At 49.8% G+C, this 27,328-nt stretch overlaps 1 protein-coding gene across 1 annotated transcript in view; it reads left to right on the top strand.

Annotated features, from left to right (window-relative positions):
- The window catches only part of LOC132588980 (maestro heat-like repeat-containing protein family member 2B), a 195,330-nt gene that overhangs the window by 69,506 nt on the left and 98,496 nt on the right, over nucleotides 1-27,328 (top strand). Inside the window, 10 exon segments of the mRNA XM_060261483.1 lie at nucleotides 3,781-3,888; nucleotides 4,880-5,018; nucleotides 6,958-6,998; nucleotides 9,110-9,261; nucleotides 11,512-11,542; nucleotides 14,060-14,167; nucleotides 17,483-17,602; nucleotides 20,689-20,814; nucleotides 23,596-23,748; nucleotides 25,193-25,219. Of these exon segments, the coding sequence (XP_060117466.1) occupies nucleotides 3,781-3,888; nucleotides 4,880-5,018; nucleotides 6,958-6,998; nucleotides 9,110-9,261; nucleotides 11,512-11,542; nucleotides 14,060-14,167; nucleotides 17,483-17,602; nucleotides 20,689-20,814; nucleotides 23,596-23,748; nucleotides 25,193-25,219 (1,005 nt within the window).

The raw sequence follows: 27,328 nt of genomic DNA, 5'->3' as shown, positions 1-27,328 counted from the left end.
ACCATCTCCTGTGGCAGAGAATTCCACATGTTAATCACCCTTTGGGTGAAGAAGTGCTTCCTTTTATCCGTTCTGACTGCTCAGCAATTCCATTGAGTGCCCACGAGTTCTTGTATAGTGAGAAAGGGAGAAAAGGACTTCTTTCTCTACCTTCTCCGTCCCATGCATAATCCTGTACACCTCGATCATGTCACCCCGCAGTCGACGTTTCTCCAAGCTAAAGAGCCACAAGCGTTTCAACCTTTCTTCATAGGGAAAGTGTTCCAAGGCAAGTTTCTCCAGGCCCCGTCCTGGATGGCCCAGAATAGCCTGATATCATCACATCGGAAGCTAAGCAGGGTCGATTCCGGATAGTACTTGGATGAGTGACCACCAAGGAAGTCTATGGTTGCTACACTGAGGCAGGCAATTTCAGATGGTGACCAACTCCTGAAGGGGGACCCCTGAATAATTAATGAATACCCCTATAATAATAAATGAAAATATGCTTTTGCCTTCAAAAGGGTGTCTGATGCAATGTTGTTAGAAGCAGACAGCCTTCAGTGGGTGTGGATTCACAGATGTGTATTGGATAACAAAGAGGCCTCACTGAGAAGCTTCTTGCTAGAAATGATAACGCATGGGGACAAGAGGAATGGAAAAATACTAGAAGGAAAGCAAGGGGGGGGAATGTAATATAATAATAACGTTTTATTTATATCCCGCCCTCCCCACCGAGGCAGGCTCGGGACGGCTAACAACATATCAATACAATAAATTATACAATAGGTATTAAAAACAGCATTTAACCTTAAAACATTCCAGTTTAAGATTAAATATTTCTGGTGCTATTCCATCAGTAGATATGGCAGATCTCACTTCAGGCGAATCCATCCATCGTTCAGTCAGGCAAAGGCCATCCTAAAAAGGATGGTCTTTAGGGTTGCCAATCCCCAGGTGGGGGCAGGGGATCCCCCGGTTTGGAGGCCCTCCCCCCGCTTCAGGGTCGTCAGAAAGGGGGGGGGAGGGGAGGGAAATGTCTGTTGGGAACTCTATTATTCCCTATGAGATTTATTCCCATAGAAAATCATGGAGAATTGATCCACGGGTATCTGGGGCTCTGGGGGGGCTGTTATTTGGGGTAGAGGCACCAAATTTTCAGTATAGCATCTAGTGCCTCTCCCCAAAATACCCCCCAAGTTTCAAAAAGATTGGACCAGGGGGTCCCATTCTATGAGCCCCAAAAGAAGGTGCCCCTCTCCTTCATTATTTCCTATGGAAGGAAGGCATTGAAAAGGTGTGCCGTCCCTTTAAATGTGATGGCCTGAACTCCCTTTGGAGTTCAATGATGCTTGTCACAGCCTTGATCTTGGCTCCACCCCAATGTCTCCTGGCTCCACCCCCCAAGTCTTCTGGCTCCACCCCCAAAGTCTCCTGGCTTCACCCCCAAAGTCCCCAGATATTTCTTGAATTGGACTTGGCAACCCTAATGGTCTTGCAGGCCCTGTGGAACTGTTCGAGGCTCCGCAGGGCCCGCACTTCTTCCGGGAGCTGGTTCCATAGGTGTGGAGCTGCAATGTTGAATCAGATGAGTTGTAGGGCCTGCCTGCTAAGCTTCCTTTGTGCTTAAAAAGACAGTCTAGGGATTGGGGCGGGGGGAGGTTCAGTATTTTTGGAGCCACGGTGCTCAACTGGACCCTGCTAATGGTACCAGAAGTAAAATACCTCGTTTCATACCAGGAAGTGTGCGGCTCCATTATTTCCCTGCTACACTCCCCACTAGCCTTACGCCGCTCTCGAGCTCCTGTTCCCTGCGGGGCTTTTGTCGGATTTCACACTCTCTGCCCCGGAGCCGCAACTTGTTTTGCCTTTTTCGCACAGCAAACAAGAGCCTCTAAAAACCAGTTTCTGTTTGCCGCACGAAAAACCACACGAAGCCGGTTGCAGCCCCGGGGCAGAGAGTGTGAAATCCGATGGAAGCCCTGCAGAGAAGAGGAGCGTGAGAACGGCGGAAGGCTAGTGGGGAATTGGTCCACCTCTGTTTGTCTTTTATCTTGAAAGCCCTACGAGGGTCACCATAAGTCAGCTGTGACTTAATTAGCGTTGCCAATCCCCAGATGGGGGCAGGGGATCCCCCGGTTTGGAGGCCCTCCCCCCGCTTCAGGGTCATCAGAAACTGGGGGGGGGATGTCTGCTGAGCACTCCATTATTCCCTGTGGAGACCAATTCCCATAGGGTATGATGGAGATCTGTGGGTATCTGGAGGGGCTGTTTTTTGAGGTAGAGGCACCACGTTTGCAGCATAGCATCCCATGCCTCTCCTTAAAATGCGTTCCAAGTTTCAGAAAGATTGGACCTGGGGGATCCAATTTTATGAGCCCCAAAAGAAGGTGCCCCCATCCTTCATCATTTCCAGTGGAGGGAAGGCATTTAAAAGGTGTGCTGTCCCTTGAAATGTGATCGCCAGGACTCCCTTTGGAGTTCAATTATGCTCGTCCCAACCTTGCTCCTGGCTCCACCCCCACAGTCTCCTGGCTCCACCCCCAAAGACCCCAGCTATTTCTTGAATTGGACCTGGCAACCGTCGTTGCTACACAGAGGCAGGCAATTTCAAGCCACCCCTGTTTGTCTTTTACCTTGAAAGCCCTACACCAAAAATCACCAGTGACTTAATGGCACTTTTCACAACCTGCCCTGATCTGGGTGGAAGAGAGGAAAAATGATCTAAGGCGGGGGGAGTCAAACTCATTTGTTATGAGGGCCAAATCTGACATAAATGAAACCTTGCTGGGCCGTTGCAGTCTGGGCCATGTGTGTACCTATTTAAGATTAGATAGCGGAGATATAAACTTTATACAGGACACAAATACAATTAAAGGGTTTTTTTAAAACAAAAAAAACCCTTAAGGCATGCTTAAAACATTAGCCTTCATTGCCTTTATGGTGCTTTCTTTGTATCTTTGTATTAAGAACTAAAATGAAGCCGAACCGCCAACGCAGCAAGTTTTATAGCACCATTTTGACGTTTAAATTATAAATTGTTTATATGTGTTTTGATTTTTTCATTATATCAGGTATTCTTATTGTTGCATTATGACGCGAGCTGGCCAGAGTCTGCAGGTGGAGTGGGCGGCATATAAATTTTAATTAATTAATTAATTCATTCATTCATTGATATCTCTCCCCCGTGGGATTCAGGGAACTGGGCCAAGGAAGCTCTGGATCTTTTCTTCCCTCCCCAAGGGATGAGGAGGGGGAGGAGCCTCAGCCAATAGAAGGAGGGGAGGCTTGGCTCAGTAGCTCTGCTGTGCGAGTGAGGGAGCCTGGCAAAACAAGCTCTTCCTCCCCCTTCCTCCCCAAGGGAGGAGCTTCAGCCAATGGAGAAAACAGAAGCTTTGCTCTGTAGCTCCCGTGCGATTGAGCAAGCCTGGCAAAGCAAGCTGTGATGCAGAAGGAAGCAAGAGAGAGGGAGAAGGAAGCAGATGACAGCCAGTTGCTCAGGGGCCTGACAGAAGCCCCCTGGGGGCCTGATTTGGCCCCTGCGCTGCATGTTTGACACCTGATTTGGGGAGAAAAACAGGCTAAAAAAAAAGAGGTAAATGAATAAATACAGCGGGAATCTGGTTTCGAGTCTCGGGCAAGCACCTTCCACCACCACCGCTTGCAAATTTCAGGTGGGGCAACAAATTCTGGCGCTGTCCTTGCCGTACGGCTCCCTGCCCTGTTTCTTCTCTCCACGGCCCCTGCTTCTGCCCTGGTCCCTTTCCTAGCTGGGATTTCCTTTTTTATGTCTCACAATAGGGAGCAAAAGCTGGCCGCCCCGGCCAGAAAGAGAATGAAGGCGGCATTCAGGAGATCTGCATTGACGTCTTGGAGCACCTGAACACCTCCGCGGAAGGGATGAGTAAAGTGAGAGGCTGACCGGCTCCTACGTGGTGTGAAGATCCTCTTCTCTGTGGTTTTAAAAACCCCAGCATTTGAATCTTTCTGGGTCATCCTGTTGAAGGAGAAGAAGATATTGGATGTGTATCCCGCCCTATACTCTGTATCGCAGAGCAGTCACAATCTCTACCTTCCCCCCTCTCCACAACAGACACTATGTGAGGTGGGTGGGGCTGAGAGAGCTCTGACAGACACTGCCCTTTCAAGGACAAGCTCTGCCAGAGCTATGGCTAACCCAAGGCCATCCCAGCAGCTGCAAGTGGAGGAGTGGGGAATCAAAGTTGGTTCTCCCAGATAAGAGTCTGTGCGCTTAACCACTATGGCTGACCCAAGGCCATTCCAGCAGCTGCAAGTGGAGGAGTGGGGAATCAAACCCGGTTCTCCCAGATAAGAGGCCACGCACTTCACCGCTACATCAAACTGGATTTGGAAGAGATGCACAGTTCCTAATCCTTTATCTAGGGCAGGGGTGGCCAAATTGTGGCTTGGGAGCCACATGTGGCCTTTTCACACATATTGCATGGCTCTTGAAGCCCCCCCCCCCTCCAGCCGGTTGCTTGGAGAAGGCATTTAAAGTTAAAGTTCCTTTCTTTCCACCTTTCCTTCCCTCTGTTTCCTTCCCTCTATCCCTCCCTCCCTTCCAGTTTGGTGTAGTGCACAGGCTCTTATCTAGGAGAACCGGGTTTGATTCCCCACTCCTCCACTTGCAGCTGCTAGAATGGCCTTGGGTCAGCCAGAGCTATCGCAGGAGTTGCCCTTGAAAGGGCAGCTGCTGTCAGAGCTCTCTCAGCCGCACCCAAGACCCTGGAGAGTGGCTGGAGAGACCCTGGAAGGATGCCGGAGAGTGGCTGCCAGCCTGTGCAGACAATACAGACCTTGGCAGATGAGTGGTCAGATTCATTAGAAGGCAGCTTCACGTGTGTTCCTGTTCTGACTGACATCTTCCACCTGTTTGCAGATCCTGTGGCCGAAGCTGCTGCACTTCGTGGTCCCGCCTCTGTACAGCCCAGCTTTGAGACCCCTCTGCAGATGCCTGAAAGAACTGGCCACTGCTCAGCAAGGAGAATCGGCTCTTTTCCTGGGTTCTTGCAAAGGAGGTTTGTTCAGGGCCGTTTCAAGGTATTTGGTTGTCCTAGGAAATGCCAGAAACTCTATGGTAAAGCCATGGACTTTTTTGGCAATTCCTAGAGCGACCCATTGTCAATTTTTGGATTGTGACCTATCAGCAAAGAGGTTGATTCATGGGAGGCCTAGCAACTCTGCTTTGGATCCTTAGAGTCACCTACCTCAGAGGATTGTTGTGAGGACAATGGGGAAGGGAGAAGAAGAAGAATTCCAGATTTATATCCTGCCCTTCTCTCTGAATCAATCTCCTATATCTTCCTCCCCCCACAACAGACATCCTGTGAGGTGGGTGGGACTGAGAGAGCTCTGACAGAAGCTGCCCTTTCAAGGAGAGAGTCTCAGAGCGGCCTACAATCTCCTATATCTTCCTCCCCCCACAACAGACACCCTGTGAGGTGGGTGGGGCTGAGAGGGCTCTCCCAGCAGCTGCCCTTTCAAGGACAGAGTCTCAGAGTGGCTCACAATCTCCTTTCCCTTCCTCCCCCACAACAGACACCCTGTGAGGTGGGTGGGGCTGAGAGGGCTCTCCCAGCAGCTGCCCTTTCAAGGACAGAGTCTCAGAGCGGCCTACAATCTCCTTTCCCTTCCTCCCCCACAAGAGACACCCTGTGAGGTGGGTGGGGCTGAGAGAGCTCTCCCAGCAGCTGCCCTTTCAAGGACAGAGACTCAGAGCGGCCTACAATCACCTTTCCCTTCCTCCCCCACAACAGACACCCTGTGAGGTGGGTGGGGCTGAGAGGGCTCTCCCAGCAGCTGCCCTTTCAAGGACAGAGTCTCAGAGCGGCCTGCAATCTCCTTTCCCTTCCTCCCCCACAAGAGACACCCTGTGAGGTGGGTGGGGCTGAGAGAGCTCTCCCAGCAGCTGCTCTTTCAAGGACAGAGACTCAGAGCGGCCTACAATCTCCTTTCCCTTCCTCCCCCACAACAGACACCCTGTGAGGTGGGTGGGGCTGAGAGGGCTCTCCCAGCAGCTGCCCTTTCAAGGACAGAGACTCAGAGCGGCCTACAATCACCTTTCCCTTCCTCCCCCACAACAGACACCCTGTGAGGTGGGTGGGGCTGAGAGAGCTCTGACAGACGCTACCCTTTCAAGGACAACTCCTGCCAGAGCTATGGCTGACCCAAGGCCATTCCAGCAGCTGCAAGTGGAGGAGTGGGAATTCAAACCCCGTTCTCCCAGATAAGAGTTCGCGCATTTAATCACTACACCAAACTGTCTCTCTCTCTGTCCCGAATTCCTTGGATGGGATAAAACTGCACAGAACAGGCTTTACAAAGCACTTTTTGGACAAGTCTTGGCAGGAACAGGATTGAAGGAGGCCCCAGAGGCGCCAGGTGGACAATGGACTTATTCACCCAAGCCAGTTGACTACCTAGTTGTTGTAGATATTCCAGACTGCATGGCTGTTATAATATAGTGCAGGAGTGGCCCACGGTAGCACTCCAGATGTTTTTTGCCTACAACTCCCATCAGCCCCGGCCAGCATGGCCAATGGCTGGGGCTGCTGGGAGTTGTAGGCAAAAAACATCTGGAGAGCTACCGTTGGCCACCCCTGATATAGTGGGTTCTATGCGTGGCAGAGTCTCAGAGTAAGTGATAACAAGCTCTTTTAATAGGAGTGACGTAATATAAGGTCACATTACAAGACTGGCGTTAGGGCCAATGGGCCAAACTTATATACAGCTCTGGGTTCCCACGCAAGCATTCCAACCGGTGGGGGCTTGTGATTGGTCCTGGGCTGCAGGGATTTGAATCCGGCAGCCCTTTGTTCCCAAGGCCCCAAGCTCAGTCCGCGTGGCTCCAATGAGCCCGGCGGAAACATCCGAAGTTTTCCCTTGGGTCCACATACATAACAGCTGTGGTCTTAGCGATGTAGAATCTGACACTGTTTATTTGTTATTTTTCTGCAGTAAGACTCCCAAGCGCTCAAGGACTGTTTGCAAGGCTTCTGGTAAGAAATGCTTTGAAAACAAATGCCGTTAAACACAGGTAAAAAGGTAAAGGTAGTCCCCTGTGCAAGCACCAGTCGTTTCTGACTCTGGGGTGACGTCGCATCACAGGTGGTGTGCCATTGCTTTCCCCAGTCATCTATACTTTCCCCCCAGTAACCTGGGGACTCATTTCACCGACCTCGGAAGGCTGAGTCAACCTTCTAATATATATAGATAAATACCCACAGCCAGGGAGGGCAATGAGGAAAAAAATAAAGAAGGTTGCATCAGGCCAATGGCCCTTCCAGTCCAACACTCTGTGTCACATAAGAACATAAGAGAAGCCATGTTGCATCACGCCAATGGCCCCTCCAGTCCAACACTCTGTGTCACATAAGAACAGAAGAGAAGCCATGTTGCATCAGGCCAGTGGCCCTTCCAGTCCAACACTCTGTGTCACATAAGAACATCAGAGAAGCCCCGTTGGATCAGGCCAATGGCCCTTCCAGTCCAACACTCTGTGTCACATAAGATTAGCCATGTTGGATCAGGCCAATGGCCCTTCCAGTCCAACACTCTCTGTCACAGAAGAACATAAAAGAAGCGACGTTGGATCAGGCCAATGGCCCATCAAGTCCAACACTCTGTATCACACAGTGGCCAATACACACACACACACACACACACACACACTGTGGCTAATAGCCACTGATGGACCTCTGCTCCATATGTTGATCCAATCCCCTCTTGAAGCTGTCTATGCTTGTAGCTGCCACCACCTCCTGTGGCAATGAATTCCATGTGTTAATCACCCTTTGGGTGAAGAAGTACTTCCTTTTATCCGTTCTAACCCGACTGCTCAGCAATTTTATTCAGTGCCCATGCATTTGTTTATTGTGAGAAAGGGAGAAAAGTACTTCTTTCTCTAGCTTCTCTATGCCATGCATAATCTTGTAATCTTCTATCACAGAGGTGGCCAACGGTAACTCTCCAGATGTTTTTTGCCTACAACTCCCATCAGCCCCCGCCAGGATGATGGGGCTGATGGGCATTGTAGGCAAAAAAATCTGGAGAGCTACCATTGGCCACCCCTGCTCTATCACCCCTCAGTCGACGTTTCTCCAAGCTAAAGAGCCCCAAGCGCTTTAACCTTTCTTCCTAGGGAAATTGTGCCAACCCTTGAATAGTTCTAGTTGCCCTTTTCTGCACCTTTTTTCAATGCTATAATCTCTTTTTTGAGGTGTGGTGATCAGAATTCTACACAGTACTCTGAGGTCGCACCATTAATTTATAATGCCCCTGTATAAATCGATAGTGCGGTCTCATTTGGAATACTGTGTGCAATTCTGGTCACCGTACCTCAAAAAGGATATAGCACTGGAAAAAGTCCAGGTGCTTAACATGTGGAATTCTCTGCCACAGGAGGTGGTGGTGGCTACAAGCATAGACAGCTTCAAGAGGGGGTTAGATAAAAATATGAAGCAGAGGTCCACCACTGGCTATTAGCCACAGTGTGTGTATGTGTATATATATATAATTTTTTTGCCTCTGTGTGACCCAGAGTGTTGGACTAGATGGCCATTGGCCTGATCCAACATGGCTTCTCTTATGTTCTTATGTGACACAGAGTGCTGGACTGGAGGGGCCATTGGCCTGATCCAACATGGCTTCTCTTATGTTCTTATGTGACACAGAGTGCTGGACTGGATGGGCCACTGGCCTGATCCAACATGGCTTCTCTTATGTTCTTATGTGTGACCCAGAGTGTTGGACTGGATGGGCCATTGGCCTGATCCAACATGGCTTCTCTTATGTTCTTATGTGTGACCCAGAGTGTTGGACTGGATGGGCCATTGGCCTGATCCAACATGGCTTCTCTTATGTTCTTATGTGTGACCCAGAGTGTTGGACTGGATGGGCCATTGGCCTGATCCAACATGGCTTCTCTTATGTGTGACACAGAGTGTTGGACTGGATGGGCCATTGGCCTGATCCAACATGGCTTCTCTTACGTTCTTATGTTCTTATAGTTTGGCCGTCCTTGCTCTGTGTCCACAAGGCACTGCTGTATCCCAGCCACTTGGCTCCTGTTTCCACAGATGTTCCCTTCTGCTTCCTCCCCTGCTGACAGGTCCTGGCCTCCAACCCCAACCAGACAGGGAAGTGGGCCTTGCAGCTCCTGCATGCCATACGGGGCAACATCCACTCCGCGGTCAACAGGCTGTGGGGGACGCAAATCCTGTTCCTTTGGGAATCCATCCCAAGTAAGCCAATCGCTCCAAAGTGGTTCAGTGGAGCCAGAACCAGTGTTCCCTCTAAGCTGAGCTAGTGTGAGCTAGCTCTCAGTTTTTTAGCCTCTGGCACGCACATTTTTGTCTCAGGAAAATGGCCCCAGAGCAAACTCATTTATGCAGGAGATTACAATTTGAATCGCGGTAGCTCACGAGGTCAGGACCAGCCTGACACCTCATGGTGCCCTGGGGAGACTTGCTGCCTGGCGCCCTCTCCCCCAAGGCCCCCCGCGGCTCCGTGCCCCCCCTTGACTCCCCCCATCCCCATCACGCCGCCTCCTCCCCCACGTGGATTTCAAAGCCGAGACGGGCTCTAGTGCTGCGTTCCCAGCTATCCAAAGGCACCCGACCCCCCCCCCCCCCGCGCGCAGCCGATCAGGCGATTCGATCACCGCAGGTAAAACCTCACCACGGCCGTGCTTCGTGTCTGTCAGAAACAGCATCATGAATGGGCTGCCTACTGCCGCTGACTCCTCCCCTCCCTACTTCCTGGATGGGAGAGGAGTCAGCAGCAGCGGGCAGCCCTTTCAGGATGCTGGTCCGGACAGACACAGAGCTCGGTCGCCACCCAGTTTTACCCACAGGGATCGGATCACCTGATCAGCAGCGGAGGGGGGGTGTGTGCGGACGCCTTTGGATAGCCGGGAATGTGGCGCTAGAGCCCGTCCTGGCCTTGAAATCCACGTGGGGTAGGGAAGGGAGGGGGAGGACGCTGGGGAGCAGGCAAACTAGACGTTTGCCTAGGGGGGGGGAGGCTGAATTTGCTGCCCCCGCCCTGCTGGTGCTCTAGGCAACCGCCTAGGTTTTTTTTGCTCACAAAACTCCACAGCTTAGAGCAGGGGCGTGTCGAATTCATTCATTATGAGGGCCGGATCTGACATAAATGAGACCTTGTTGGGCCGGTCTGGGCCGTGTCAGGCTGGCCCATGTGTGCACCTATTTAAGATTAGGTAGCAGAGATATTTAACTTTCTAAAGGACACAGACAAACATAAATAAAGATTTTTTTAAAAAAAACATAAAATAAAACATGCTTACAACAATAGCACTTGTTGGTCTTAAAGCTGTTTCCTTTGAATTCTCCCATGAGATCCAGGGAAGTGGGCAAAGGAAGCTCTGGCTCTTTCCCTCCCTCCTTCCCCAGGGGACCAAAAGGGGGAGAAACCTCAACCAATGGGGGGTGGGGGGGGGAATCAAGGTTTTGCTCTGTAGCTCTGCTGTGCGATTGAGCAAGCCTGGCAAAGCAAGCTGAGATGCAGAAGGAAGCGAGAGAGAGGGAGAAGGAAGCAGACGACAGCCATTCGCTCGGGGGGGGGGCCTGATAAGAGCCCTCCAGGGTCCTGATTCAGCCCCCAGGCCTCACGTTTGACACCCCTGGCTTAGAGGGAGCACTCAGAAACAGGAAATCCCTGACCTGAATCTGCTGCCTGTCATGAGTGCACAGGAAGTGAGCTTCTCTCCCTTTGCACCCTTCTTTTCATGTTCCTGTCCCAAGAGTGCCACGCTAAGTACTTATCTCTGGCAGGCAGCCAGGGGGTATAGTAGTGTTGGGAAATATCTGGACATTTTGTGGGTGGAGCATGAGGAGGGCAGAATAATAGCCACTGGTGGACCTTTGCTCCATATGCTGATCCAATCCCCTGGCTATGCTTGTAGCTGTTGCCACCTCCTGTGGCAGTGAATTCCACGTGTTAATCACCCTTTGGGTGAAGAAGTACCTCCTTTTATCCATTCTAACCCGACTGCTCAGCAATTTCATTGAATGCCCACGAGTTCTCGTATTGTGAGAAAGGGAGAAAAGGGCTTCTTTCTCTACTCCATCCCGTGCATAATCTTGTCAGCCTCTATCATGTTACCCCACAGTCGACGTTTCTCCAAGCTAAAGAGCCCCGAGCGCTTTAACCTTTCTTCCTCGAGAAAGTGTTCCAACTCTTGAATCATTCTAGTTGCCCTTTTCGGCACTTTTTCCAATGCTATAATCTCCTTTTTGTGCTGTGGTGACCAGAATTGTACACAGAACTCCAAACGAGGCCCCACCGTCGATTCATAGAGGGGCATTATACTGGCTGATTTGTTTTCAATTCTCTTCTAATTATTCCCAGCATGGCGTTAGCCTTTTTTTATTGCAATCGCACAGTGTCTTGACATTTTCAGTGAGTTATCTACCATGACCCCAAGCTTCATGTCCCAACTGCAGTGGTCTGACTGTTTGGCCTGTTCCCTGCAGGAAATACAGAGACAAGGAGCCAGGAGTGGGAGCAGAAACTGCTGCAAGTAAGTGATAGCTTGCTTTGGGGAGGGACGGTGGCTCAGTGGTAGAGCATCTGCTTGGGAAGCAGAAGGTCCCGGGTTCAATCCCTGGCATCTCCAAAAAAGGGTCCAGGCAAATAGGTGTGAAAAACCTCAGCTTGAGACCCTGGAGAGAAGGGGAGGGATGGTGGCTCAGTGGTAGAGCATCTGCTTGGGAAGCAGAAGGTCCCAGGTTCAATCCCTGGCATCTCCAAAAAAGGGTCCAGGCAAATACGTGTGAAAAACCTCAGCTTGAGACCCTGGAGAGCCGCTGCCAGTCTGAGAAGACAATACTGACTTTGATGGACCAAGGGTCCGATTCAGTAGAAGGCAGCTTCATATGTTCATATCTTAATTTTGTTTTCATCTTGACCTCTCTCCTTGGATAGACAATGGTCTACATATCTAGATACATCCTTATAACTTAAAATCTTTACTCGATATTTTATTGTATGCATATTGGGGAGGGACGGTGGCTCAGTGGTAGAGCATCTGCTTGGGAAGCAGAAGGTCCCGGGTTCAATCCCTGGCATCTCCAAAAAAGGGTCCAGGCAAATAGGTGTGAAAAACCTCAGCTTGGGACCCTGGAGAGCCGCTGCCAGTCTGAGAAGACAATACTGACTTTGATGGACCAAAGGTCTGATTCAGTAGAAGGCAGCTTCATATGTTCCCCTGGGACATCCTGGGATACCTGCGGCAGGACAAACCCAAAGCAAGGAAAAGCAAGGATCCCAGACCACTGCGCTGCCAGTGTGGCAGCTGTTGAAGCAGCGTAGGCATGGCTGAGTGTTGCCAAAGCCTGTCTCCCGTAAGACAGCCTCACTCTGGCTGGGGATATTAGCCTGATTTCCCATTTCGCAGAATCGATTGGCCCTAGTAGGGGATGCAGAGTGAAGATTGACGTCTCAGTGGGGTTACTGTTATGTATTGTGTTGTACTGGGTTCTTGTTGCCCGAGCTTGAGACAGGCGCTCCTTGCAAACCAGGATCCTGAAGCCTGGAAGAACTGGCCAATCAGGATGCTAGGCGTGTAACAACTTGTAACAAAGAGATGCAAATGAAGAAGAGTGAGCCAATAGGAGTAACTGTTGCCTGCTAGGGGGTGTGGTTGACCAAGTACTTGTGCTGTTAGTGACTGTTTCTTCTTGCAGTAAAGTATTCTTGGTTGATTCAGAGCTGGCTGAACTCACTTTTCAATAGTTACCAACTCTAAGTTTGGGAAATTCCAGGAGATTTTTTCTTCCGGGGGGGGGGGGAGCCTGGTGAGGATAGGGCACGCCATTATTTCCTATGGAGACTGATTCCCATAGGGTATAATGGAGAATTGATCCAGGGGTATCTGGGGCTCAGGGGGGCTGTTTTTTTAGGTGGAGGGAGCAAATTTGCAGCATAGCATCTGATGCCTCTCCTCAAAACACCCTCTAAGTTTCAGAAGGATTGGACCAGGTGGTCCAATTCTATGAGCCCCCTTTAACCTGATGTTATTATGAAGGCCTCAGCCTCTCTGCCCTGTTGTTGGCCCTCCAGAGGAACTGGTTGGCCCCTGTGTGAGGCAGGATGCTGGACTAGATGGACCCTCACTGGTCTGATCCAGCAGGGCTCTTCTGATGTTCTAATGAAGGCCTCTCTGCCCTGTTGTTGGCCCTCTAGAGAAACTGATTGGCCACTCTGTGAGACAGGATGCTGGACTAGATGGACCCTCACTGGTCTGATCCAGCAGGGCTCTTATGATGTTCTAATGAAGGCCTCAGCCTCTCTGCCCTGTTGTTGGCCCTCCTGAGGAACTGGGTGGCCACTGTGTGGGACAGGATGTTGGACTAGATGGACCCTCATTGGTCTGACCCAGCAGGGCTCTTCTGAAGTTCTAATGAAGGCCTCAGCCTCTCTGCCCTGTTGTTGGCTCTCCAGAGGAACCAGTGGCCACTGTGTGAGACAGGAAGCTTGGGGGGGCACAGTGGAAGGGCTTCTAGCCCCACTGTTGGACCTCTTGATGGCACTGTGTGATACAGAGTGTTGGACTGGATGGGCCATTGGCCTGATCCAACATGGCTTCTCTTATGTTCTTATGTTAAGCTGGACTAGAGGGACCCTCACTGGTCTAATCCAGCAGGGCTCTTCCAATGTTCTTATGAAGGCCTCGGCCTCTCTGTCCTGTTGTTGGCCCTCCAGGGGAACTGGTTGGCCACTGTATGAGATGGGATGATGGACTAGATGGACCCTCACTGGTCTGACCCAGCAGGGCTCTTCTGATGTTCTTAAGGAATGATGGACTCCTCAGATCCAAGCATGTGATATGTGAATGACAGTCTCTGGAGCTTGGCAGGCTGTTTGCCTCTTAACTCAATGTTAAAATGACTCCTGATGGACTTTCTGCTCTAAGCCTTGGAAACCCTGCCTGTTTTGTGCAGAAAGAGATTAGGGGAATGTAGGATTACAGGAACACAGGGCAACGACAGAGCAAGCAAACGCCACCATTTTGTCTCAGCTCTTCCTTTGCTCCTAGTTCCTGAGAAGATCCCTGGAGACCATTGCTGACAGCAACTGGACTCGGAACCTGAGCCGTGAATTCGAAAGCCAGATGTCCAGCTACCCTGATCAGTCAGCAGAAAAGGTCTGCCTCACTCTTGAATTCAATAACGGAATACCCAGTATTTCCTTCAGATTTATATTAGACACCGCAGCTTTTACAATGGGCAAGAGAAGTCAGCATAATGGGACCTGTGATGCCAACTGCAGGCCACTAGAGGTGCTGTGGATCTTCCGGGGTTTCCAAGCGCTTCGCAGGCCACAGTGCATGAGTTGCCAAGCAACTGGTGGAAGGACATGGGGGCGGGACGGACATGGTGGGCGGGCGTGTCAGGTTTCCAAAGAAGTGACATCATTGCACTTGTGACCCCAGAGTTCAAAATGAGTTCTCCCCTGTTACCACTTTATGGGTGCCAACTTCCCTATGAAGCCTGAGATCTCCCCGAATTATAACAGACCTCCAGACTACAGAGATTGCTTCCCCGGGAGAAAATGGCTGCTTTGGAAGGTGGACTCTGTGACATGAAACCCTGATGAGGGTCGTTTCTTCCTCATATCCTGCCCCCCCTCTCGCGGGCTCCACACCCAAATTTTCAGGGATTTCACACTCCAGCTGGCAATGCTACATGGCTTGGAACTAGGGTTGCCAAGTCCAATTCAAGAAATATCTGGGGACTTTGGGGACGGAGCCAGGAGCAAGGTTGGGAAAAGCACCGTGGAACTCCAAAGGGAGTTCTGGCCATCACATTTAAAGGGACCGCACACCTTTCCAATGCCTTCTCTCCATTGGAAATAATGAAGGATAGGGGCATCTTCTTTGGGGGCTCATAGAATCGGACCCCAAGATCCAATCTTTTTGAAACCTGGAGGGGCTTTTGAGGAGAGGTGTTGGATGCTATGCTGCAAATTTGGTGTCTCTACCTCAAAAAGAGCTTCCCCTGAGCTACAGATGCCCACGGATAAATTCTCCATTATACCCAATGGGAATCATCCTCCATAGGGAATAATGAAGTGTCCAGCAGACATTTCTCTCCCCCCCCCCCACCGCTCCCTGAAGTGGGGGAGGGCCTCCAAACCGGGGGATCTCCTGCCCTCACCTGGGGATTGGCCACCCCTGGTATAGACAGTTGCAGGTGGAGCCTCAGAGACCAACGGTTTTCCATTAGGGGTTACCCTTTGTCAGATTCAAAATGTCTCTGTGCTAAGCTCTTAAGAACATAAGAGAAGCCATGTTGGATCAGGCCAATGGCCCATCCAGTCCAGCACTCTGTGTCACACAGTGGCCAAAATATATATGTATACACACACACACTGTGGCTAATAGCCACTGATGGACCTCTGCTCCATATTTTTATCTAACCCCCTTTTGAAGCTGGCTATGCTTGTAGCCGCTGCCACCTCCTGTGGCAGTGAATTCCACATGTTAATCACCCTTTGGGTGAAGGGAGGGACGGTGGCTCAGTGGTAGAGCATCTGCTTGGGAAGCAGAAGGTCCCAGGTTCAATCCCCGGCATCTCCAAAAAAGGGTCCAGGCAAATAGGTGTGAAAAAACCTCAGCTTGAGACCCTGGAGAGCCGCTGCCAGTCTGAGAAGACAATACTGACTTTGATGGACCCATTGTCTGATTCAGTATAAGGCAGCTTCATATGTTCATATCTTCCTGTTATCCGTTTTAACCTGACTGCTCAGCAATTTCATCGAATGCCGACGAGTTCTTGTACTGTGAGAAAGGGAGAAAAGGACTTCTTTCTCTGCTTTCTCTATCCCGTGCATAATCTTATCAACCTCTCTCATGTCACCCCGCAGTCGACGTTTCTCCAAGCCAAAGAGCCCCAAGCGTTTTAACCTTTCTTCATAGGGAAAGTGTTCCGAACCTTTAATCATTCTAGTTGCCCTTTTCTGGACTTTTCCCAATGCTCTTGGCCCAGAGCCATCTTGAATCTGACAAAGGGTAACCCCTAATGAAAGACTGTTGATCTCTGAGGCACCATTACTGAATTCAAGGCTTTACCGAGTGTGTCGCTGCCTGGAGAAGACGAATGAAGTGGATGGTTACCTAGGCAATCCGCTGCTGCTGCTATACAATCAGTCCTCTATTGTAATTTTGCCAACGTTATTAAAATCTGGCATCTAGTGTGCAATGTTTTTCTGTCCAAATATTGATAATCTGTTGTTTGTTTCAAAATATAGAGTAAGAAGCCAAGACTTGCGTCAACAGTTGTTACTTTTATACAGGTTTCCCCCCCCCCCCCCCCGCTGTTGCAACAGAAAAAATGGCTGAGAAAAATATTTTACCTTCAAAGTGTCCTCTTCCGTCGGTGCCCTGAGCGCGTGCTTATTTTGCTGAGCGGGTAATCTGGAGAGCCAGTTTGGTGTAGTGGTGAAGTGTGCGCACTCTTATCTGGGAGAACCGGGTTTGATTCCCCACTCCTCCCCTTGCAGCTTCTGGAATGGCCTTGGGTCAGCCTTAGCTCTCTTATCTGGGAGAACCGGGTTTGATTCCCCACTCCTCCACTTGCACCTGCTGGAATGGCCTTGGGTCAGCCATAGCTCTGGCAGAGGTTGTCCTTGAAAGGGCAGCTGCTGTGAGAGCCCTCTCAGCCCCACCCACCTCACAGGGTGTCTGTTGTGAGGGAGGAAGGGAAAGGAGATTGTGAGCCGCTTTGAGACTCTTCGGAGTGGAGGGCGGGATATAAATCCAATATCTTCATCTACCTCACAGGGTGCCTGTTGTGGGGGAGGAAGGGAAAGGAGATTGTGAGCCGCTCTGAGACTCTTCGGAGTGGAGGGCGGGATATAAATCCAATATCTGCATCTACCTCACAGGGTGTCTGTTGTGGGGGGGGAAGGGAAAGGAGATTGTGAGCCGCTCTGAGATTCTTCGGAGTGGCGGGCGGGATATAAATCCAATATCTTCATCTACCTCACAGGGTGTCTGTTGTGGGGGAGGAAGGGAAAGGAGATTGTAGGCCGCTCTGGGACTCTTCGGAGTAGAGGGCGGGATATAAATCCCAATATCTTCTTCATCTTCATCTTCTAATCAGCGGCAGCAAGCCTTTATTGGCATAAAACAGATTTAGCAGTAAAAGAGCAATATAAATAATATAAAACCCTAGATAACAGAGTACGTAGGGAGCTAATATACATAAAATAAGTAAAATATATATGAGTCAAGTTTGGCCAAATTAAATAATTAACACAAATAAAATGTGGTCATTCCAGAACCATTCTCTGTCATATTTCCATGGCCTGTTGAAGAAATCTAGCAACCGTTAAAGTTACCTCAGAACAAGTGTCATTTAAAAGTAATCCGAGGCTGCGTTGTTGGGTGTCCGTACACGACACAGTGATTCCTCCCCCCTCTATTGAGGTTCTATGTCTCTGCTCTTTTTTCTTTCAGAGTTTCCTGTATAAATCTTTGGGCACTTCACTAACAAGCTGTGAGGACATGCCCTTTGTGAAAAGCCAGATTCAGCACATCGTTGGAAACGCCAACTATCAGGAAGCGTCTGAGAGAGAGGTGAACGACTTCTCCTTTTGCGTTGGGGGGGGGGGCAAACTTACTTTTCTCCCTTTATCACGAGACAAGAACTCGTGGGCATTCGATAAAATTGCTGAGCAGTTGGGTTAGAACGGATAAAAGGAAGTCCTTCTTCACCCAAAGGGTAATTAACATGTGGAATTCACTGCCACGGGAGGTGGCGGCGGCTACAAGCATAGCCAGCTTTAAGAGGGGGTTAGATAAAAATATGGAGCAGAGGTCCATCAGTGGCTATTAGCCACAGGGTGTGTGTGTGTGTATATATACATATATATATATTGGCCACTGTGTGATACAGAGTGTCAGACTGGATGGGCCATTGGCCTGATCCAACATGGCTTCTCTTATGTTCTTATGTGACACAGAATGTTGGGCTGGATGGGCCACTGGCCTGATCCAACATGGCTTCTCTTATGTGTGACACAGAGTGTTGGACTGGAGGTGCCATTGGCCTGATCCAACATGGCTTCTCTTATGTTCTTATGTGACACAGAGTGTTGGACTGGATGGGCCATTGGCCTGATCCAACATGGCTTCTCTTATGTTCTTAAGTGACACAGAGTGTTGGACTGGATGGGCCATTGGCCTGATCCAACATGGCTTCTCTTATGTTCTTACTTAACATAAGAGCCAAAGCCACGTAGGATAAACAGAAGGGAGGAAGGGAGGGAGGGAGGGAGGAAGGAAGGAGAGGTGGAAAGAAAGCTACTTTAACTTTAAATGCATTCTCCAAGTTGCCAGCTGTCTTGGCTTGGCCTGGAGAGGAGATTGCTGAGTGGTGATACGATCACCATCTTCAAGGACTTGAAGGGCTGTCATAGAGAGGATGGTGTGGAATTGTTTTCTGTGGCCCCGGAAGGGAGGACCAGAACCAATGGGTTGAAATTAACTCAAAAGAGTTTCCGGCTCAACATTAGGAAGAACTTCCTGACGGTTAGAGCGATTCCTCAGTGGAACAGGCTTCCTCGGGAGGTGGTGGGCTCTCCTCCCTTGGAGGTTTTTAAAGAGAGGCTAGAGGGCCATCTGACAGCGATGAAGATCCTGTGAATTTAGGGGGAGGTATTTGTGAGTTTCCTGCATTGTGCAGGGGGTTGGACTAGATTACCCTGGAAGTCCCTTCCAACTCTATGATGCTATGATAAGTGATTTAAAGAGACAAATGGCTTTTCCAAGTCAGCTGAGAAGGCGGTGAAGGCTTCAAGAGCCACACAACATGTGTGAAAAAGCCACACAACATGTGTGAAAGAGCCACACATGCCTCCTGAGCCACAGTTTCACTACCATTGTTCTATGTAGTCCAGATCACTCCAGAGGGACTGGTTGGCCACTGGGTGAGACAGGATGCTGGTCTACGTAGACCATGGGTTTGATCCTTCAGGGCCCATTTGATGTCCTTATGAAGGCCTCGGCCTCTCTGCCCTGTTGTTGGCCCTCCAGAGAAACCAGTTGGTCACTCTGTGAGATACGATGTTGGACTAGATGGACCACTGGTCTCATCCAGCAGGGCTCTTCTGATGTTCTGTTGAAGGCCTCGGCCTCTCTGCCCTGTTGTTGCCCCTCCAGAGGAACTGGTTGGCCACTGTGTGAGAGAGGAGGCTGGACGCAAGGCCAACGCCATGCTGGGAATTATTAGGAAGGGAATTGAAAACAAATCAGCCAGTATCATAATGCCTCTGTATAAATCGATGGTGCGGTCTCATTTGGAGTACTGTGTGCAGTTCTGGTCGCCGCACCTCAAAAAGGATATTATAGCATTGGAGAAAGTTCAGAAAAGGGCAACTAAAATGATTAAAGGGCTGGAACACCTTCCCTATGAAGAAAGGTTGAAACGCTTAGGGCTCTTTAGCTTGGAGAAACGTCGACTGAGGGGTGACATGATAGAAGTTTACAAGATAATGCATGGGATGGAGAAAGTAGAGAAAGAAGTACTTTTCTCCCTTTCTCACAATACAAGAACTCGTGGGCATTCGATGAAATTGCTGAGCAGACAGGTTAAAACGGATAAAAGGAAGTACTTCTTCACCCAAAGGGTGATTAACATGTGGAATTCACTGCCACAGGAGGTGGTGGCGTCCACAAGCATAGCCACCTTCAAGAAGGGGTTAGATAAAAATATGGAGCAGAGGTCCATCAGTGGCTATTAGCCACAGTGTGTGTGTGTGTGTATATATATATATATATATATTTGGCCGCTGTGTGACACAGAATGTTGGACTGGATGGGCCATTGGCCTGATCTAACATGGCTTCTCTTATGTTCTTATGTTCTTATGTTCTTATGACTAGAGGGACCCTCACTGGTCTGATCCAGCAGGACTTGTGTTCTAATGAAGGCCTCAGCCTCTCTGCCCTCTTGTGGGCCCTCCAGAGGAACTGGCTGGCCACTGTGTGAGACAGGAGGCTGGACTAGATGGACCCTCACTGGTCTGATCCAGCAGGGCTCTTCTGATGTTCTTATGAAGGCCTCAGCGTCTCTGCCCTGTTGTTGGCCCTCCAGAGGAACCAGTTGGTCACTCTGTGAGATACGATGCTGGACTAGATGGACCACTGGTCTGATCCAGCAGGGCTCTTCTGATACTCTTATGAAGGCCTCGGCCTCTCTGTCCTGTTGTTGGCCCTCCAGAGGAACTGGTTGGCCACTGTGTGAGACAGGATGCTGGACTAGATGGACCACTGATGTGAACCTGCAGGGAGATGTGTGTGTTTCTGGAATGGATGCTGAACTCCATTCTCAAATCCCCGCTCCTCCATGAAGGACGCAAATCCTACAACTTGCAGTTCCATCATCTCCTGCTTTCCCAGGCCGGAGCCTCCACATGACACACACACGCACCCCGGTCCCCGAGCCCAGCGGCCATATCCCAATCTTCTACTGCTATTTGCATCATTTCTGTCCAAAGTCCATCCTCCCAATGAACTACAGAATGTCATTCTCCAAGAATTTCTCCTGGACAGGCTGATCATCAATCCAGAGCACTGAACTTGGGAAGTCAAGTCTGTTTCTGTCTGTGAGATTCCTGTACGTCTATGAGAACCGGTTAAGCCAATACATTTTTTTTCCCCCAGAAGGTGATCCTTGTCCTTTCCTTCTCTGCCATGGGCCATTTCGACCTCACGTTGGCCACACTGCAGAAGTTTGGAGATGGATTGGAGAAGAAAACAAAGGTGTTTGAAGTCATCAGTCACTATAAGGTAAAGGAGTGGATCCTATAAGGTGAAGGAGGGGGCACAACTGCCCTGTCTGGCCTGAGATGCTTAAGACAGCATCCATGGCTCTCCCTTCCCCATTTGATGCTCCCAACAATCCTGCCAGGTAGTTGAAGCTCGGCAAGTGCGTATGCGCGACTGGACCAAGTGATAGGGTTGCTGTGACGGACTCAGGCAAGTTAGCCTGGAAGCTGGGAACAGCCTTGCAAAGATTGGCTGGGCCGCAGCTATGGTAACTAAAATGTAGCAGAATGAAGGGGATGCAGAAGTGTGGGGGGGGGGGAAACACCTCCGAGAATCCTTTAGTCTTCCAGAGGAAGTCTTCAGTGAAAGTCTGGAGTGTGAAGACTGGGACTTAGGCTGGTCAGTTGTGGTGTGAAGCAACTGGACAAGGAGCTGAGAACAGCCAGTGGGGCTGAGTTCCTAGTGGAGACAGAGCTGGGCTGAGCTTCTGCCTGAGAGAGAGTTTGAAGTCAGAAGGGGGCAAAACCAGGCAGCTTCTGTGAGGGAAGCTCTTTGTGGGAGTTCTGCCCGCACATCTAGGCAGACTCCTTGTATAAAAACTGAGATCACACAAACACACAAAAGGGAGAAGTGATTCTGGTGGCTAGAAGGGAACCCCAAGATTCAGACAAGGAACCTAGCTGGGGCTGAGACACACAGGAGCGAGGGGCTGGCATTAGCTCTCCGAAGTGTGAGTCCTGGAAGCTAGTGTGTGTGTCTGTGTGGGAGAATTAATCCGGCGCCATTCAGAAGTTCTCAGTGTGTGTGAAAAAGAGTGACTGTCAGTTTATTATTTTGATGAGTTGAGACGCCGGAGCGGAGGGCTACATCGTCTGAACTGCAAAGCTTTCCTTTCTATATGGCCGAGGACCTGCCTACTTGAGGGACCGTCTTTCCCCATATGAACCCCAGAGAGCACTGAGGTCAGCTGGAAAGAACCAGCTGAATATCCCTGGGCCAAGGGAGGCCAGATTGAAGACCACCCGGGATCGGGCCTTCTCCATTGTAGACCCACTGCTGTGGAACCAACTCCCGGAGGAGGTACGGGCCCTGCGATGTTTAGATCAATTTCGCAGGGCCTGTAAGAGCTACCTCTTCAAAATAGCCTTCACCTAATACCGAGCTAAGAAAGCTTCGCTGGACATGTTTTAGCCATTGAATTTTATTAAGATCTAGTTATAGCACCACAATGTTAGTTTTAATACAGTTGTTAATGGTTTAAGGATGATTTTATTATTGTAATTGTAATTACTATGTATGGTTTTATTATATACTCATGTTGTGAGCCGCCCTGAGCCTGCCCTGGCAGGGAGGGCGAGATATAGATAATTTTATTTTTATTTTTATATAAATAAAAAGTATTATTATTATTATTATTAGGGCTCAGTAGGCACTGCCTGTCTGTCCTAGGGTATTGTATAGTTCTAAAGCCTGCCAATGTTATCTTTATTTTTAATGTTATCTCAGCCTGATAAAACTCTAGTAAACAGCAGTTGATTATTCCAGTAACCATCTGCCTGCCAAGTGATTTGTTGTCTTTCATCAGACCCAATCAATGTTATTTTTATCCCTCTCCCTTGCCTTTTGTAATCCAATAAATATTTATTTGGTTTTTGACTTTTAAACTGTCTGCTGCCTAGTTTACTTTAGTTCCGACAGGATTTCTGCATGTGTGCCTGAGGGACTGAGGAAAGGTGATGGGAAAATGTATAGTGGTCACCCTCCCAAGCTGACCCTGAACGGCTCCTCATAGTTGCCAAGTCCAATTCAAGAAATATTGGGGGACTTTGGAGGTGGAGCCTGGAGACATTGAGGGTGGAGCCAGGAGCAAGGTTGTGACAAGCATCATTGAACTCCAAAGGGAGTTCTGGCCATCACATTTAAAGGGACCGCACACCTTTTAAATGCCTTCCCTCCATTTGGAATAATGAAGGATAGGGGCACCTTCTTTGGGGGCTTATAGAATTGGACCTCCTGGTCCAATCTTTTTGAAACTTGGAGGGTCTTTGGTAGGAGAGGTGTTGGATGCTATGCTGCAAATCTGGTGCCTCTACCTCACAAAACAGCCCCCCCCCCCAGATACTCGTGGATCAATTCTCCATTATTCCCTATGGGAATTGGTCTCTATGGCAAAGGAGCTCCTGCTAGAATTCCACCCCTGGCTTTTCTCATGTTCTTATAACTCTATATACTTCACTGAGGTCCCTGTCATCCCTAGGCTCCGCCCCCAAATCTCCGGAAGTTTCCCAGCTCGGAACTGGCAACTCTTTGGTGTAGTGGTTAAGTGTGCGGACTCTTATCTGGGAGAACTGGGTTGGATTCCCCACTCCTCCACTTGCACCTGCTAGCATGGCCTTGGGTCAGCCATAGCTCTGGCAGAGGTTGTCCTTGAAAGGGCAGCTGCTGGGAGAGGCCTCTCAGCCCCACCCACCTCACAGGGTGGCTGTTGTGGGGGAGGAAGTTTGTAGGCCGCTCTGAGACTCTGTCCTTGGAAGGGCAGCTGCTGTGAGAGTCCTCTCAGCCCCACCCACCTCACAGAGTGTCTGTTGTGGGGGAGGAAGGTAAAGGAGATTGTGAGCTGCTCTGAGACTCTTCGGAGTGGAGGGCAGGATATAAATCCAATATCATCTTCTTCTTCACCCCCATCCCCTGTGACTAGCCAGGGGGACCTGGCAACCCTACAGGTGAGGGGAAGTATTTGTTAGCTGGTGAGTTGCAGAATAAGAAACAGCCATGCCTTCCTCTTTTCTGTCTTTTGCTCAGGACTATTACCAAGGCCGGAGGGGCCAGATCCACCAAACGCTGATGCTCACGTACGGCAAAGTGGCCCTCTGTGCTCCAAAGGAGCTCCTCTTCTCCCAGGTGGAAACGGACATCATGAAGAGAGTTCTCCAGCATTACTACAACAGCAGGCAGGTGAGAGGCTTCAAAGGCCAGGTGTGCTTCATATGGTGACTGTAGCCATGAAATTAAAAGGTATTTGCTCCTTGGGAGGACAGCAATGGCGAACCTGGGCAGGATAATAAAAAGTAGAGACATCACCCTGCCCACAAAAGTCCGCATAGTCAAAGCGATGGTATTCCCAGTAGTAATGTATGGCTGTGAGAGCTGGACCATAAGGAAGGCCGAGCGCAGAAGAATAGATGCTTTAGAGTTGTGGTGCTGGAGAAGAATCTTGAGAGTCCCTTGGACTGCAAGAAGATCCAATCAGTCCTAAGGGGAATCAACACAGACTGTTCCCTGGAAAGTCAGATGCTGAAGCTGAAGCTCCAGTACTTTGGCCACCAAATGAGAAGGGAGCACTCCTTGGAGATGACCCTGATGCTGGGAAAGACAGAAGGCAAAAGAAGAAGGGAATGGCCAAAGATTAGATGGCTGGACAGCGTTGCTGATGCAATTAACACGAATTTGAGCAGACTTCGGAGGATGGTGGAAGACAGGAGGGCCTGGCGTGACTTTGTCCTTGGGGTCGCAAAGAGTCGGACTCGACCGTGCGACTGAACAAGAAAAGTACTTTGTGTAGGGTTGCCAAGCTTTAGGTGGGCGTGAACTGAAATTAACACTGCGCGCACTAATACTCAATTGTACGTGACCATTTTACTCAAAATGGTCAATTGTACATGTGACCATTTTATCCTCAATTTTTTATCATACTCAACTGTACATGTGACCATTTTATCCTCAGTTTTTATCAACAGTGATTCTTGAATTATACACAAAAGATACATATCTCACATTTCTCACATTCCAAACATTAATATCCTTTATACAATTGGAGCATGCGCAAATATGTTCATGCCTGAGTCCACCTTGAGCCGGCTACCTGAAAACCCAGTTTCTGCCAGAGATTGAACTCAGGTTGTGAGCAGAGCTTAGGACTGCAGTACTGCAGCTTTAACACTCTGCGCCAAGGGGCTCTATAAAAAGTAAAGGTTGTCCCCTATGTAAGCACCAGTCGTTTCTGACTCTGGGGTGACGTTGCTTTCACGTTTTCATAGCAGACTTTTTAACGGGGTGGTTTGCCATTGCCTTCCCCAGTCCTCCACACTTTCCCCCCAGCATACTGGGGACTCATTTGACCAACCTCGGAAGGATGGAAGGCTGAGTCAACCCTTGGCCCGGCTATCTGAACCAGCTTTCGCTGGGATCGAACTCAGGTCGTGAGCTGAGAGTTCAGATCACGTGCCCCAAAATAGGGAGCTCTTTTCATGAACTGCGAACGGCGTTGCCGTATGGATTCCGCGAGGGGCAGGATCCGACATTTGATACAACGGGGATTTTTTTTTTTTTGGCATTCGTGATATGAATCCTGCAAGTCGATTTCCAAAACACTGACTGGAGGTTGCATTTCCTTTTCCAGGTGCTGGGCGTTAGCATCTCAAACAAAGTAAGTGGCGACAGCTTCATGGGTGTTGTTTGTGTGCTTATGAAGACCAGGCTGGCACGAGCAGATATGGAAATGGTGCACCTACCAGAACGCAGAGCTTCAGGTGGAGCCCACTGCCACCGACCCTCCCGCCCCACTCCAGTGAGCCAGTTCGATTGATTGATTAGATTTATATCCCACCCTCCCTGCCGAAGCAGGGAGGGTGGGATATAAATCCGGTTCTCCCAGATAAACGATAATAACAATACAGTTCCGTCAATTACACCTTAAAGAATTCATCAGATCGACGGCTTAAACAATCAAAACAGTTTTGGTGCTATGTCATTTAGTTTCCGGTGGCATTCAGCGCTCTTAGGTATCCTTTATGCTACTATATAGAGCCAGTTTGGTGTCGCGGTTCAGTGCTTGGACTCTTCTCTGGGAGAACATATGAACATATGAAGCTGCCTTATACTGAATCAGACCCCCCTTGGTCCATCAAAGTCAGTATTGTCTACTCAGACTGGCAGCGGCTCTCCAGGGTCTCAAGCTGAGGTTTTTCACACCTATTTGCCTGGACTCTTTTTTGGAGATGCCGGGGACTGAACCTGGGACCTTCCGCTTCCCAAGCAGATGCTCTACCACTGAGCCACAGTCCCTCCCCGGGTTTGATTCCCCACTCCTCCACTTGCAGCTGCTGGAATGGCCTTAGGTCAGCCATAGTGGTTAAGCGCACAGACTCTTATCTGGGAGAACCGGGTTTGATTCCCCACTCCTCCACTTGCAGCTGCTGGAATGGCCTTAGGTCAGCCATAGTGGTTAAGTGCACAGACTCTTATCTGCGAGAACTGGGTTTGATTCTCCACTCCTCCACTTGCAGCTGCTGGAATGGCCTTAGGTCAGCTGTAGTGGTTAAGTGCACAGACTCTTATCTGGGAGAACCGGGTTTGATTCCCCACTCCTCCACTTGCAGCTGCTGGAATGGCCTTAAGTCAGCCATAGTGGTTAAGTGCACAGACTCTTATCTGGGAGAACCGGGTTTGATTCCCCACTCCTCCACTTGCAGCTGCTGGAATGGCCTTAGGTCAGCCATAGTGGTTAAGTGCACAGACTCTTATCTGCGAGAACTGGGTTTGATTCTCCACTCCTCCACTTGCAGCTGCTGGAATGGCCTTAGGTCAGCTGTAGTGGTTAAGTGCACAGACTCTTATCTGGGAGAACCGGGTTTGATTCCCCACTCCTCCACTTGCAGCTGCTGGAATGGCCTTAAGTCAGCCATAGTGGTTAAGTGCACAGACTCTTATCTGGGAGAACCGGGTTTGATTCCCCACTCCTCCACTTGCAGCTGCTGGAATGGCCTTAGATCAGCCATAGTGGTTAAGCGCACAGGCTCTTATCTGGGAGAACTGGGTTTGATTCCCCACTCCTCCACTTGCAGCTGCTGGAATGGCCTTAAGTAAGCCAGAGTGGTTAAGTGCACAGACTCTTATCTGGGAGAACCGGGTTTGATTCCCCACTCCTCCACTTGCAGCTGCTGGAATGGCCTTAAGTCAGCCATAGTGGTTAAGTGCACAGACTCTTATCTGGGAGAACCGGGTTTGATTCCCCACTCCTCCACTTGCAGCTTCTGGAATGGCCTTAGGTCAACCATAGTGGTTAAGTGTGCGGACTCTTATCTGGGAGAACCGGGTTTGATTCCCCACTCCTCCTCCATATGCAGCCAGCTTGGTGACCTTGGGTCAGCCAGAACTCTCTCAGCCCCATCTGCCTCACAGGGTGTTTGTTGCAGGGAGAGGAAGGGGAGGAGGAGATTCTAAGCTGCTCTGAGGCTCCCAAGTCAGGGGTGGCCAAACAAGAGTTTGGAAGGAAGGTGAGACTCCTGATGGCTAAGGTTGCCATCCTCCAGGTGGACCCTGGAGATCTCCTGGAATTGCAACTGATCTCCAGATGACAGAGATCAGCTCCCCTGGACAAAGGTGCTGCTTTGGGGGGTGGAGTCAAGGGCACAATACCCTCCTGAGAGCCTGTTTGGTGTAGGATAGGTTAAGTTTCTCACAATACAAGAACGCGTGAGCATTCAATGAAATTGCTGAGCAGTCAGGTTAAAACGGATAACAGGAAGTACTTCTT

This window comes from Heteronotia binoei, chromosome 21, assembly GCF_032191835.1.
Source record: "Heteronotia binoei isolate CCM8104 ecotype False Entrance Well chromosome 21, APGP_CSIRO_Hbin_v1, whole genome shotgun sequence".
Taxonomy (NCBI): Eukaryota; Metazoa; Chordata; class Lepidosauria; order Squamata; family Gekkonidae; genus Heteronotia; species Heteronotia binoei.
This window is presented reverse-complemented; position numbering and strand designations above follow the sequence as displayed.